The sequence below is a fragment of the Mustela erminea genome, chromosome X, assembly GCF_009829155.1.
Source record: "Mustela erminea isolate mMusErm1 chromosome X, mMusErm1.Pri, whole genome shotgun sequence".
Lineage (NCBI taxonomy): Eukaryota > Metazoa > Chordata > Mammalia > Carnivora > Mustelidae > Mustela > Mustela erminea.
In genome coordinates, this window is record NC_045635.1 from 59,517,783 (window position 1) to 59,532,500 (window position 14,718).

At 53.7% G+C, this 14,718-nt stretch overlaps 1 protein-coding gene across 1 annotated transcript; it reads left to right on the top strand.

Annotated features, from left to right (window-relative positions):
• The first annotated feature begins 1,600 nt into the window (after nt 1-1,600).
• LOC116583304 (uncharacterized protein CXorf49 homolog) lies at nt 1,601-5,534 on the top strand. The gene is made up of 6 exons (XM_032331369.1): nt 1,601-3,061; nt 3,640-3,796; nt 4,367-4,446; nt 4,714-4,759; nt 5,369-5,410; nt 5,520-5,534. Exons 1-5 carry the CDS (start codon nt 1,760-1,762, stop codon nt 5,407-5,409), a joined length of 1,626 nt encoding a protein of 541 aa, XP_032187260.1. The 5' UTR covers nt 1,601-1,759; the 3' UTR covers nt 5,410; nt 5,520-5,534.
• Nucleotides 5,535-14,718: the final 9,184 nt, after the last annotated feature.

Consider the following 14,718-nt stretch of genomic DNA (forward strand, 5'->3'; position numbering starts at 1 on the left):
ACCACCACTGTTAGGCCTACTTAGCTGTACCTTGCTCCAGACCTCTCGACATTCTTGTACCTACACCTCTACCTAGTCTCAATATAGGAGTGGTTGGTGGTTTTCAATTCATTTCATTATTTGCCAATGTGTGTCCAGCTCCACTGACCTCCAAATTGCTCTATTCAGTCACGAGGGTGCTTTGAAACCTGTAAACGTGGCCTCTCGCGTTCCTTCTGACTGCCGCCTTTCCCATCCTCGGGATGCACACTTCCCGTTGCTTGCATCCCTCTCCTCACTGTTGGGAACTTGGAGTGTTCCCAGTTTTTCTCATCACCAACGTCCTAGCGCACGTGTCCTTCCTTACCCACTGCGGGAATGAGCGAGTCTCCAGAAGCAGCACCGGCAGCAGATTTGCTGGATGGTAGATAGGGAATGTGGGTGTTCTCCGCTTTAAGGTTTTCCGCTCAAAGCGAGCACTCTGCCCCCAGACTGCGTGCTTTTGATCCTGCCAGGGATCCCAGCAATCCTGATGACCTTGGGCGAGTGGCTCAACCTCTCAGTGCCTGTTTCCTCCCCTGTAAGAGGGCGGTAACCGAGGGAACCTCAACCCTACGCCTGTCTTGTGGGTGCGTGACTAGTTAACTACAGTGCTTACGTGAGCGCCGGGCATGTGGCACCTATTGTATAAGTTGCTTTGCATCGATTCTGCCAAATACCTCCCAAAAGGCTGCCCTGGGCCCCCACCCCCACCCGCAGCAGTGGGCAAAAGCACCGCTTTGCTCACAACCACTGCCACCCTTGGAATGGTTCAGCTCTTTGATCGTCCCAAGTCCAGATTGTGAACACCGATTCGAGGTTTTAGTTCACACCTCCGGCAATGGTGATGGTGAGCAACTTTTGGTGCCTGCACTGGCGGCTGGGATTCCCTCTTTTTTTGAACCGCCTCGGAGAAGAGGAGGAGGGGCCGGCAGGATGGGGGCAAAGCCCGGCCTGTGCACCAGACCTGCCTGCCAATACAGTTCCCGGAGCAGAGAGTCACGGACCAACTTGATGGTCCATCGTGGTCGAGTGATTGCGACCAAGACTGAAAGGTGCGTAAATATGACATCGTTTGCTCTCGGGCCCTTCGCAGGGAAAGTATGCCCGCCTCCCGCCCCCCCCCCCCCCCCGATCCCGTGACTGCGGGCTTCCCGTGCCCAGTTTCCCATCGGGTCCTAAGTGCCACTGTGGAAAACAGGCCGGCGAATCCTCTGTGTGCTCCGTGCCTCACCTCGGTCCCGACCTTTCGTCCCCAAGACCCGGGAGACAGGTGCCACCGCCCCCGGCTCGGCGGATGGAGAGACGGAAGCTCAGAGCGGTGACTCTAAGTGGAAAGCAGGTTCTGGGCAAGGGAGGAGGGACCAGAACAGCCCCAAGCAACGCCAGGAGGACTCACGGACACCCAGCTCCCACCCGCTGCAGGGCGAACCAACGGCGCTCGACCCCATTGGTTAGGGCCTCGAGGGGCGGGCCAACAAGGGGCGCACTGGTTGGTGGGGGGCGGACCAATGAGGAAGCCGCCGCAGTCCCGTCGGAGGCGCGCGCAAGCCGCATGTTGTTTGAGGCGATCTCGAGCGGTTCAACGCCACGCCGCGTGGCGTGGAGCCTGTGGTGAGGGCCCGCGTCGTCCGGACGCCGAGCGACTCCCGCCGCCCCTCAGGCGCTCTCGCCTCTCACCCGTCGCGCCGGGACCAGGGCGGCCGTCTCCCTCAAAGCCCTGCTGCGCGGCGTCACCGGCATGAGCACTCCGAATGAGGGGTCTGTCTGGGGAGCGGGTTTCGGCCCCGAGGGCGGGGAGCAGGCCGGCGTCCGCCCCTCCGGCCCCGCGGCCCCGTGGGCCCCGCGAGCCCCGGGAGTAGGTCTGGATGTGGGCCCGCCGCGGAGCGGCGAGGGCGAGGGCGGGTTCGCAGACGCCGAGGGCTTCGAGTCCGAGCGGGAAGTGCTGGAAGCGGGAGGGCCGGTGCTGTGGGGCCGCGAAGGCCGCCCCGGCTCCCCGGCCGACGACAAGGGGGACGCCCCGGACTACGCGGCCCACCTGGCTGACGAGTCCGCGGCGGACATCGTGCAGCAGCTGACAGACCGCGACGCCCTGGGCCTGCGGAGAAACCCGTCCCCCGAGAGCTGCGCAGCCGAAGCGTCGGGCGGTTGGGCGGGCCTCGACGGGGGGCCCAGTGGGCGAGGCGCGCTGGTTCTGGGCCGCGTGGAGTCGCAGCCGCCTTCCGCCGCCGCCGGGCTGCGCGTGGCTGGGCCCGAGGGCAGCCGAGCCTGGGGGAACCCGAGAAGAGGCGCTAAGAGCAGGGCGAATGCCAGGGCGGATCGCCAGCGGCCCACCGCCGCCACCGCCGAAGGCCTGGGCGCCCCGCTGCCTTCCGACCCCGAGTCCTCCGATGAGTTCGGGGAGATACAGCTGATGAGGGTGAGCATTTACTCCAAAGAAGGAGGCCAGGCCAAGCCCAGCAGCCCCGAGGATCCCGGGGACACACCCAGACACTCGAATTTCCGCATCAGGGAGAATTTCCTGCACGTGCCGGGCCCTTTCCTGACCTCGGCTCCCCGAGGATTCACTTCGGTTGTGGAGAGGCAGGCCATCGGAGAGCTGGACATGCCCTCCTCCAAGAAAATGCAGAGTGTGGTCTGGGGGAAGGGGGAGAGCAGGCCCACCTACCGGGGAGCTACTGCTGTTGCTGCGACTGCTGCTGCTGCTGCAGGCGGCTTGCCCCGGGCCACCTCTAGGAGGAAGGTGACCCAGGAGAAGAAATCCCTAGGGGGCCCCCCAAGAGTCGCCTCGGGGAAAAGCTTTCCTTCCTGGGGGCAGAGAGTCTCGGCAGCTCCCCTGGAACCGGCCACCTTCCCCCCAATCTCTGGTGTCCCGCTGCTTGGCAAGTCCAAGAAGCATTCCGTGGGCCCTTGGGGAATCAAACAGCCCAAGCACATGGGGGCCGGGAAGAAATCGGTGGCCAGGAGGACTCGGGAGGCGGAGGTGGTGGCGTCGGCAGGAGAAGGCACTGACTCAAGCAGAGACGCATTCCCAAAGGGCCAGGTGAGTAGGCCATGCTCCTTCTCTCTGGGTGCCCTTCCTCTCCCCCTGCCCCTCCGGCTCTGCCCAGTTCTTTACCCATGCTGCCTCTGTCCCTACTTCAGGGGTTGCCGTGGGTGCCCCTGGGTCATTGGGATCACTGGGATGGCAGATGGGCTCGTCGGTCGTTTTCACGGGGGCAGGTATTAACCTGGAGTAGCACTGCGTGTGAGCCCGGCACCGTTCTGAACCCTTGGCAAGTTTCCTGCCTCCTTCCCCCAGAGAGGGGTCTGGATGAAGGGAGGACTGGTAGCTTATTGGAAGCCAGGAACCCCTTCAAACTTTGGACCACGACCCTTCAGGCTTAAGCTGCCTGGGCTTTGTCAGTGGCCTACTCGTCTCCCTGGCTCAGCCCTGCCTCCTGGCCTGGGGCTGATTGAGGGAGAAGGTGCCAGCCAGATCGGGCTGTGAGTTCCCTTGCCCATTCCCTGCCTCACCTCAGCTCTTATACACATGTAGGTACACCTACACACACACACACACACACACACACACACCCACACACACCCCAAGGCCAGATGGGTGAGAAATTTTTCTTTTAGCTTCCAAAACAGAGGCCAGGGCCATCTTGTTTGTGCATGCATCGTGGAGAATGCAGCACTGGCGACCTCCAGGCCAGAGCCCCCCAAGTCCCAGGAAGCTCGGAAACCTTGGCTCCGAGCCAGGGAGACGTCCTGCCCAGAGGGCCTGCACCCTCCGGTGAGTCTTGTGGGTGTCAGAGGAGTGCGGGGGAGAGGGGAGGAGGAGGGGAACCTCTGGCTCTGGCTCTGGCTCTGGCTCTGGCTCTGGCTCTGCTGGGGGCTCAGTTCTGCGCCCCGCCTCCCCGGGCAGCTTCTCGCACAGGATGTGGGATGTGGACAGGATCGACCCTAAGCCGCGTCCTCCCCCACGTGGGGTTTGTGCAGCAGGGGTGATGCGTGGCAGTGCCCCAAACTGCAGCCCCGGACACAGCCAGCCTTTCAGCAGCACGGAGCCTTTCTTCTGATGAGTCCTGTTTGGGCGCGTTGCTCCTGCCAGGGGCTGGCTGTCGATGCTGCTCTGGGAGAGTCCGAGCCAGAGCCACGGTCCCTGGGGCCCACCCTCAAGGATGGGCTGGCTGCCCCTGGGGGACAGGGGGGATGGGTCCAGAGAGAAGGTTGGAGCCGCTGGCGGAGCAGGGGCCACTGGTTGCCAGCAGAGGGTGGTGCTGCCTCACGTTGGACCCCGCTGAGGCCCTTTGCACCTCCCTGGGGGCCTTGGAAGCTGGATTGGATGTTCTTTCCCTCTCAGGTGACCAGGAGCCACTTGACCAGCCCCCAAGGCCGGAGAGGCAGCAGCAGCCGCCAGCTGGCGCACAGGACTGTCCTCGGGTAATGCTTCCTGTGGCTCCTAGAAAGGCAGGCCCAAACTAGAGGGTGGGATCCGGGTCCAGGCTAGACTGACCTGGGTGCCCCCGCCCGCCCACCCTGATCTGCTCGCCACAGAGGGAAGGTACCGCCTTTCCACTGAGGAGCCTCTGGGGGTCTAGCCACTGGGCCTGGGGATGTAGTACCCGCGGGAGAGGGGGAGGTGGAGGAGAGAGGAAGCCAGAGGATACTAATGGTTTCTCTCTCTGTGTCTGCTGTCTGCCGGCCTAGTGTCTCGTGCTACAGAGAGAAATAGACGATCTCAAAGAGCAGCTTGGTATGAGGAACCTCTGGCTAGGGCCGGGCTGGGGCAGAGACAGGCTGCGGGGTGGGGTGGGGGTCCCCAGGGCAGGACCCGGGATGGGCTGCAGGTGCAGGCGGCCTCCCAGGGACCACCGTTCCTGTGGGGAGGAGACCCTGGCAGGCCTGACCCGGGAGCCTACAGTGCGTGTGCAGCTAGGTGTGCGCACAGGCGGTTCAGCCGTGCCTCTCCTGCGTGGCCGCTCTGCCGGCGGGAACAGGTCGCACAGGTCTCCCTCCTTTAGGACGTTTGCAGATGCTGCCTTGATTTTCCCTTTAACAGTTCCTTGGTATGGCTTGCAAGACGTGTGTGTGTGTGTGTGTGTGTGTGTGTGTGTGTGTGTGTCCGAGTCTGACCGAGTCGGATGTGCCCCAAAGCTGGAGAAGTACCTGCACATTGCGTTCCTTTAGAGGATGTGTCCATAGTGAATGGACGTGGTGGTTGAGTGAGTCAGGCCTGCACTCCTGGGATAGGGGCTGGAGGGGGTTTCAGGTTTTAGGGCTAGGCGGTTCCCCACGGGGACAGGGGGACGGGCTCCTCTCTCCCCACGTCTGGAGGGTCTGCTTACGCCTGTCTCTGTTTCAGCGGCCATGCGGTCCCTGACTGACAAGTTCCAGAGCCTTTGAAGTGAGTGTTACACACTCCATTCCCCTTTGCACCGTGGCAGCGGCCCGGGCAGCAGGGCGGGGGCTGGCCCTGGCTTGCTGCTCCTCCCTGAGCCTGCTCTGTTGGACAGGTTGAGCCCAGCATCTCCGCCCACGAGGAGCATCTGGTGCCTTTGGAGCCAGGGAGCTGTGGCCAAGCCGGTTCCCTCCTGTTCGACCTCGGCCAAGACTTCCTCTCCCTGATCTTTTGCCTCCTCCCCAGCCCCATTCACAGCAGTTTCAAATTAAAGTACCTCTCAGGTCTGTGGTCTGCCCTCTCTGTGGGGTGAGGGGGCTGGGCCGGGCAGTGGGGAGGGGTGGGAGAGGGGAGGGGAGGGGCGGGGCCGGGAGCTGCTCCCTGCCCCAGCCTTTGCCTGAACAGGACCTCCTGGGTCCTGTGGTAGGCCTTCTCCTTGTGGGGAGAGTGGGTGGGCCTGTGCTGGGTGCTGGGTGCCCCCTCTGGGGTCTGCGTGGGCTCTGTCTGGCCACCTGAGCATTTGCTCCCTTTCCCCCGCAGGTCCCCTTCAGGTTCTTCCCTCATGTCCCCCTCTTTTTGAGTCTGGGGGGGTGCTTCCCGTTCATCCCCTGCCCCCGACCCCTCCCCCTTCAGCAGGAACTCAGGACCCCTGCCAGAGCCGCAGCAGCCCCCCGTCCCCTCCCTCCTTGGGATCGCTGTCCTGCTCCTCCCAGCCCCCCTGCTCTGCTGTCTGAGCGTCCTTGATCACTCCTGTGGCTTGTGGCTTTCCCTCGCCGGCCCTCCCCGCCCCTGTGCTTCAACAGGCATTAGAAAGCACAGCTGAGCTCCTCTTGGCCCTTCCTGGGCCCAGCGCCCTCTGCGGAGTCCTTCCCTCCCTCTGGTGCCACCACGCCCGAGGACCACTGGCGCGGGAACTGGTGCACCTTCGCCTCTCCTCTTTAGCCCTGGGCCTTGAGGCTGGGTTTCCAACCCTGTCACTTCTCCCTCCTTGGGTTCAGTGGCAGGTTGGAGGCAGAAGTCACAGCCCAGTGGGGTTGTTGAGCAGGTACAGGGAACCCGTACAGGAAGGTCAGGGAACCGGGCAGAAAAGCACGGGTTCGTCTCTGGGCTGGAGGTGGGCGCAATGAAGCTTGTGGGGGCTCTGGGCCAACCAGGGGCAAAGGGCCCACCAGCAGCCAGAAACGGATGGGCTAGCCACCGGAGCTTTCCTTCCCTCCTGTCAAAATCACCTCACCCCCTCCTCCAGCGTGGTCGTCTCCGGTCCCTTGGTTGCAAAGTGGCCATCCCCTTCCATGGCAAGGGTGCGTGACGGGTCTCGATGTGCCCGCGTAGTCCTCTTCCAATGCTGTTTGACCTCCACCATGACCCAGATTTTTCTGGAGGCGCTATTTCCGTGTCCCCGCTCAGGCTCCCCGACTGCTCCTTCAGGTCACAGGAGATTTAGTCCAGACTCCGTGTTCCATGTCGCCCTCGCTGATGGGCGGGGATGGCTTCCTTCCTTCAGCTGGGGCCCAGGGCTGTGTGGCCTGAGACTCAGGGTCAGATCTGGGTCTGAGTGAGGTGAGGGTCGCCTCTGCCAGACCAGACACACTTGCTGAGAGCCCGGGTGTTTCGGGCACAGAAAGCAGGCTGGGAGGTTCGAGGGTCATGGTTGGTGTGTGTATTGGTGTGTGCGTGTGTGTGTGTGTGAGAGAGAGAGAGAGAGAGAGTGAGAGAATAAAACTAATCGGGGATAAGATAATGTCCGTGGAGGGAGGGCGAGGTGATTCAGGGTGTTAGGGGAGAGGAGACTGTGGTCAAGGGCCTACAAGGGATTGAACGAGCGGAAGCAAGGGGCGGCCCTACCTTTCAGGGCGTGCCGTTAAATGGGTATAACTGGAGGGACATGACGTGGAAGTCCCCAGAGCCCACGGACGGGGTGCGTGGACGCTCAGGGTCATGGGCCCCCAGAGGAGGCTGAGGATCCGACTCTGTGATCCTCTGAGGTCTGAGCCCTCCTGGGTGTGTTGAAGGAAGGGCAGTGGGAGGGAAGGCTACCTCGGAGTGGCCGGGGCGGGCCTCGTCTTAGCAGCAGGGAGCTCGCTCCGGAGACTGCTCTGCCAGGAGCTAACGGGGACAAGGGCAGGATGGGCACCGTGAGGCTGGGAAGTAGAGACTGGCTTCCCCGTGGGGAAGACTGGGCCGACGTGGTTCCCCCCTTGGACCCTCTTCTCAGCCTGCCTTCCCTGGCAGGTCTGTGCCACCAACTCAGGTGGCCAGACCATCCCGCACCGGGTGGGACAAGCACAGACCTCAGCCTGGGGAGGCACGTCCGTGGGACTCGGTCCTGTCCTTCCAAACCCCTCGCTTGAGAAGGTGGGCCTGGTTGCGGGGCTCCGGCCTTCACCCGGACCCTGTGGTTCTCTCTTGGCGGGGTAACACAGTGCGCTGTCGTCTGCGGGGATGTGTTTGGGAGAGACCTTCTGGCTGGGGTGTCTGTGGGCCTTCGCGCGGTCAAGGTGTGAGTGGGGAGACGTCCAGCACCCACAGCGCCCCCGGGGGCACAGAGCCATGGTGGCCAGCGCCAGGAAGGGGAGAGTGGGTCGAGGATGGTCTGGTCACAGTCCTGGCTGACTAGTTTTGCCAGCCTCCCTTCTATCGTCTGAGCACACGAGCTCTGTTCCATATTCAGACCGTGTAGCCCGCAGTCCTGTTGCTGTAAACACATGCATCACAGGATGTGGCTCAGCACCTTCCCATCCCAGGGGGAAGCGAGTGGTAGATGGTGAGGCACAGATTAAGGGAGTACGTGTGGGCCCCAGGGGAAAGGAGGAGGTGGGTCCCCTGCCTTTATTTAGTGCCCCTTTCGGTTTCCACTGCAGCCAGGGAGGCGGTGGCGACTGGCCTGGGGAGCCCTAGGCCCCGTCCGGCCTCATTCTCGTTCGGCTGCCTGCCCAGGCCCCCGGCAGATGCCTCCCTCTCCACCTCCTCCGGCACCAGCACCACTGGCCACCCTTTCTCTGCCAACGCTTGAGGGGGATGGGCACACCCAAGGAGGGCAGGAGGGGGTGTGCACCAGCGATGGCGCTGGGCGTGGTGGGCACAGGCATGGTCCCCAAAGATGTCCACGTCCTAATTCCTGGAATCGGCTCATATGTTACCTTGGTATGGCAGCGGTGGGGTGCTACTCAGCTACATTCTGCGTGCTACTCAACTGACCTTAAGGTGGGAAGACTCTTTCCTGTGTTCGCTGGGTCTGACTCGCCTGCACATTGTGGGTGTCAGGGTGGTCATGTGACCTGTTACCTGCATGATCCCTGCGGGCACCATCGGCATCACTAGAGGGTGCTCAGTGGCCCTGGGCTCTTGTCAGGTTGGAATCCTAATAACTACCGCTCAGATTTAGAGAAATTTTGACAGTAAGTTGAAACCCTCCTTTTGCCCCATGCCAGTCACTTGTCTCCCCAGTTTTCTTGAGGTGACTGCTGTCCTGACTTTTCCACGTTCTTTTAAAGGGAAACAATCGCTATTTAATAAATAACCTTCACAAAGATAGGATAAATTACAGGAAGGTAAGGATTAATTATATTTATGTTACACCATATGTATACATGATTGTGGAAAGCCTGCAATTTGACAAATGAATAGGAAGATATTCAGCCATGTAACTACTGCCTGGCTGAGGAATGGTACATGGCACCTCCAGACTTGCCATATGATGTTGGCCCCTTTCTATATAAAGGACAACAAGTGCAAAAGTCTACATATCGTGGGAATTCATTTTTTAAACAGATTTATTTTAGGGGGAGAGAGAGAGTAGTTATGCATGAATAGGGGAGCTGTGGAGGGAGTGAATCCTGAGGCAGAATCCCCACTGAGTGCATAGCCCATTGCAGAGCTGCATCCCACAACCCATGAGATGTTATCTCAATGGTGGTAACCAAGGGGAAACCAAGAATCAGTCACTTAAGTGACTGAGCCACTCAGGTGCCCCCAACGGGTTTCCATTTCGGTGACATTCTCACAAAGTCCAAACCACAGAGAGAGAGGACAGATCGGTGGTTGCCAGTGTCTGTGTGTTGAGAGAAGGGGTTTAACTATTAGAGCATGACGGGGTTTTGGAGGGTGATGAAAATTTTTTATAGTCTGGTTGTGGTCGTGGTTCCCTAACAGTATGAGTTTGGAAGGACTCCTAGACCTTGATGTAAATTCTATCTCAACAATCAAAAAGTTTTTGAAATGTACATCATGAATGGATATTGACAGTTAGCTAATTATTATTTTCTGAATTTGAGGATCATAATTTTGTTTTTTACTTTCTGTATGATGTATCTGTTGCTCAGAGTGGGATATTGAAATCCTGTACTGTTTGTATTGTTGTCTAACAGATCTAAAATAGATCTGTTAGCTTTTGCTTAATATATATTGAGCTCCACCTAAATAAGTAAAACTGTAAGAAACATAAATGAACTAATTGATAACAATATGATAATAGTAAGGAATTTAACACCCCACTTACACATGGACAGATCATCCAAACAGAACAAGATGGAAATAATGGCTTTGAATGGGGCGCCTGGGTGGCTCAGTGGGTTAAGCTTCTTCCTTAGGCTCAGGTCATGATTTTAGGGTCCTGGGATCGAGCCCCGCATTGGGACCTCTGCTCAGCACAGAGCCTGTTTCCCCTTCTCTCTGACTGCTTGTGATCTCTCTCTGTGTCAAATAAATAAAATCTTAAAAAAAAATAATGGCTTTGAATGACACACAGGAATAGATGGATTTAACAGATATAGTCAAAGCATTCCATCCTAAAATGAGAATATGCATTCTTTTCAAGTGCACATGGAACATTCTTCAGAATAGATCACATATTACCCCATAAAACAAAAGTTAGCAAATTCACAAAGATTGAAATCATACCACACAGTGTAGTGAAATCATACCACACATATTTCCTGACCTCAGTGTTATGAAACTAGCAGTCAATAAAAATAAAATGTCTGTATGGACAACATATACTTGGAGGTTAAATAACATGCTACTAAACAATGAAAGGGTCAACTAGGAGATCAATGAAGACATAAGAAATAATATGAAAAAAAAAGGAAAAAACAATGGTCCAAAGCCTCTGGGATGCGACAAAAGCAGTTCTAAGGGGGAATTTTATAGCAATACAGGCCTACCTCAAAAAGCAAGAAAAATCTCAAACAACATAACCTTGCACCTAAGGGAGGTAGTAAAAGAACAACAAACAATCTAAAACCAGCGGAAGGATTGAAATAATAAAGATTAGAGCAGAAGGAAATGATACACAAAATGAAAAAAAAAAAAAAAAGAAGTGATCAATGAAACGGAATTTGTTCTTTGAAAAACTCAACAAAATTGATAACCTCTAGCCAATCTTATCATGAAAAAAGGAGAAAGGACTCAAATAAAATCACAAATGAGAGAGCAGAAATGATCAACACCACAGAAATACAATTATAATAGAATATTATGAAGAACTATATGCCAAAAAATGGACAACTTGGAAGAAATGGATAAATTCCCAGAGACATATAAACTAGCAAAACTGAAACAGGAGGAAATATAGAATTAGAACAGACTGATAACCTGGAAAGAAATTGAGTCAGTAATCAAAAAATTCCCAACAAACAAAAGTTCAGGAGCAGAATGCCTCACAGGCAAATTCTACGAAACATTTAAAGAAGAGTTAATACGGGTGTTTTGTAGAAGATGGCGGAGAAGCAGCAGGCTGAGATGACAACAGGTAGCAGATCAGCTAGATAGCTTATCTAACCATTGCGAACACCTACAAATCCAACAGGAGATCGAAGAGAAGAAGAGCAACAATTCTAGAAACAGAAAATCAATCACTTTCTGAAAGGTAGGACCTGCGGAGAAGTGAATCCAAAGTGATGGGAAGATAGACCGCGGGGGGAGGGGCTGGCTCCCAGCAAGCAGCAGAGCAATGGAGCACTAAATCAGGACTTTTAAGTCAGCTCCACTGAGGGACATCGCTCCACAGGCTAAACCGGGGGGAAGCCCACCCAGGGGCAGCGTAACCCCAGGTCCCATGGGGTCACAGAAGGACTGGGGTGTCTGAGTGTTGCAGAGCAGGCAGGTATTCGAGCGGGGAAGCCGGCTACAGCGACAAAGACAAGGAGTGAGTTCTCAGCTCGGGCTTACCTTGAACCGGTCGCAGGCTGGGTGAGCTCAGAGCGCGGCCGGAGGCCACGAAGATGGAAGCGACCAGGTGCTTTTTTCCAAGTGCGAGCAACTGATTGCTTTCCCCCAAGCACAGCCAGAGGCCAGGGAGATGGGGGCGGTTGGGCGCTTTTCTCTGAGGGCAAACTAAGGACCAGTACCCCAAATTCTCGGCTCCTCCGGGCCAGAGATTGGGAAGCTGCCATCTTCATTGCCGTCCTCTGGAACTCTACAGAAAGCGCTCAGGGAACAAAAGCTTCCCAAAGCAAACCCAAGTGGATTACTTAGCTCAGCCCCTGGTAAGGGTCGTGCAATTCCGCCTGGGGCAAAGACACTTGAGAATCACTACAACAGGCCCCTCCCCCAGAAGATCAACAAGAAACCCAGCCAAGACCAACTTCACTCACCAAGGAAAACAGCAGAATTCCAGAGGAGGAGAAAGCAAATCTTATCTGGACAAAAATGACAAGGCAGAAAAACTCACCACAAAAAAAAGAGCAAGAGGCAGTACGGAAGGCTGGGCACCTAATCAATACAGACATTGGTAATATGACAGATCTAGAGTTCAGAATGATGATTCTCAAGGTTCTAGCCAGGCTCGAAAAAGGCATAAAAGATATTAGAGAAACGCTCTCCAGAGAGATAAAAGCCCTTTCTGGAGAAATAAAAGAACAAAAATCTAACCACGTTGAAATAAAAAAAGCTACTAATGAGGTGCAATAAAAAATGGAAGCTCTTACTGCTAGGAAAAATGAGGCAGAAGAAAGAATTAGTGACACAGAAGACCAAATGACAGAGAATAAAGAAGCTGAGCAAAAGAGAGACAAACAAATACTGGACCACGAGGAGAGAATTCGAGAGATAAGTGACACCATAAGACGACACAACATTAGAATAATTGGGATTCCAGAAGAAGAAGAAAGAGAGAGGGGAGCAGAAGGTATATAGGAGAGAATTATTGTAGAGAATTTCCCTAATATGGCAAAGGGAATGAACATCAAAATCCAGGAGATGTTAAGAACACCCCTCAAAATCAATAAAAATAGGTCCACACCTCGTCACCTGATAGTAAAATTTACAAGTCTTAGTGACAAAGAGAAAATCCTGAAAGCAGCCCGGGAAAAGAAGTCTGTAACATACAAGGGTAAAAACATTAGATTGGCAGCGGACCTATCCACAGAGACCTGGCAGGCCAGAAAGAACTGGCAGGATATATTCAGAGCACTAAACGAGAAAAACATGCAGCCAAGAATACTATATCCAGCTAGGCTATCACTGAAAATAGAAGGAGAGATAAAAAGCTTCCAGGACAAACAAAAACTGAAAGAATTTGCAAACACCAGACCAGCTCTACAGGAAATATTGAAAGGGGTCCTCTAAGCAAAGAGAGACCCTAAAAGTAGTAGATCAGAAAGAAACAGAAACAATATACGGTAGCAGTCACCTTACAAGCAATACAATGGCACTAAATTCATATCTCTCAATAGTTATCCTGAATGTTAATGGGCTAAATGCCCCAATCAAAAGACACAGGGTATCAGAATGGATAAAAAAAAAAAAACAAAACCCATCAATATGTTGCCTACAAGAAACTCATTTTAGACCCTAAGACACCTCCAGATTTAAAGTGAGGGGGTGGAAAACAATTTACCATGCTAATGGACATCAAAAGAAAGCTGGGGTGGCAACCCTTATATCAGATCAATTAGATTAAGCCAAAGACTATAATAAGAGATGAGGAAGGACACTATATCATACTCAAAGGGTCTGTCCAAGAAGAAGACCTAACAATTCAAAATATCTATGCCCCCCTAACATGGGAGCAGCCAACTATATAAACCAATTAATAACAAAATCAAAGAAATACATTGACAATAATACAATAATAGTAGGGGACCTTAACACTCCCCTCACTGAAACGGACAGATCATCTAAGCAAAAGATCAACAAGGAAATAAAGGCCTTAAATGACCCACTGGACCAGATGAACAACACAGATATATTCAGAACATTCCATCCCAAAGCAACAGAATATACATTCTTCTCTAGTGCACATGGAACATTCTCCAGAATAGACCACATCCTGGGTCATAAATCCGGTCTCAACTGGTATCAAAAGACTGGGATCATTCCCTGAATATTTTCAGACCACAATGCTCTGAAGCTAGAACTCAATCACAAGAGGAAATTTGGAAAGAACCCAAATACATGGAGACTAAACAGCATCCTTCTAAAGAATGAATGGGTCAACCAGGAAATTAAAGAAGAACTGAAAAAATTCATGGAAACAAATGATAATGAAAACACAACGGTTCAAAATCTGTGGGACACAACAAAGGCAGTCCTGAGAGGAAAATATATAGCGGTACAAGCCTTTCTCAAGAAACAAGAAAGGTCTCAAATACACAACCTAACCCTACACCTAAAGGAGCTGGAGAAAGAACAACAAAGAAAGCCTAAACCCAGCAGGAGAAGAGAAATCATAAAGATCAGAGCAGAAATCAATGAAATAGAAACTAAAAAAACAATAGAACAAATCAACGAAACTAGGGGCTGGTTCTTTGAGGGAATTAATAAGATTGACAACCCCCTGGCCAGACTCATCAAACAAAAAAGAGAAAGGACCCAAATAAATAAAATCATTATTGAAAGGGGAGAGATCACAACCAACACCAAAGAAATACAAACAATTATAAGAACATACTATGAGTAACTCTACACCAACAGATTTGACAATCTGGAAGAAATGGATACATTTCTAGAGACATACAAACTACCACAACTGAAGCAGGAAGAAATAGAAACCCTGAATAGACCCATAACCAGTAAGGAGATTGAAACAGTCATCAAAAATCTCCAAACAAACAAATGTCCAGGGCCAGACGGCTTCCCAGGGGAATTCTACCAAACATTTAAAGAAGAATTAATTCCCATTCTCCTGAAACTGTTCCAAAAAATAGAAGTGGAAGGAAAACTTCCAAACTCATTTTATGAGGCCAGCATCACCTTGATCCCAAAACCAGACAAGGATCCCATCAAAAAAGAGAATTACAGACCAATATCCTTGATGAACACAGATGCGAAAATTCTCACCAAAATACTGGCCAATAGGATCCAACAGCACATTA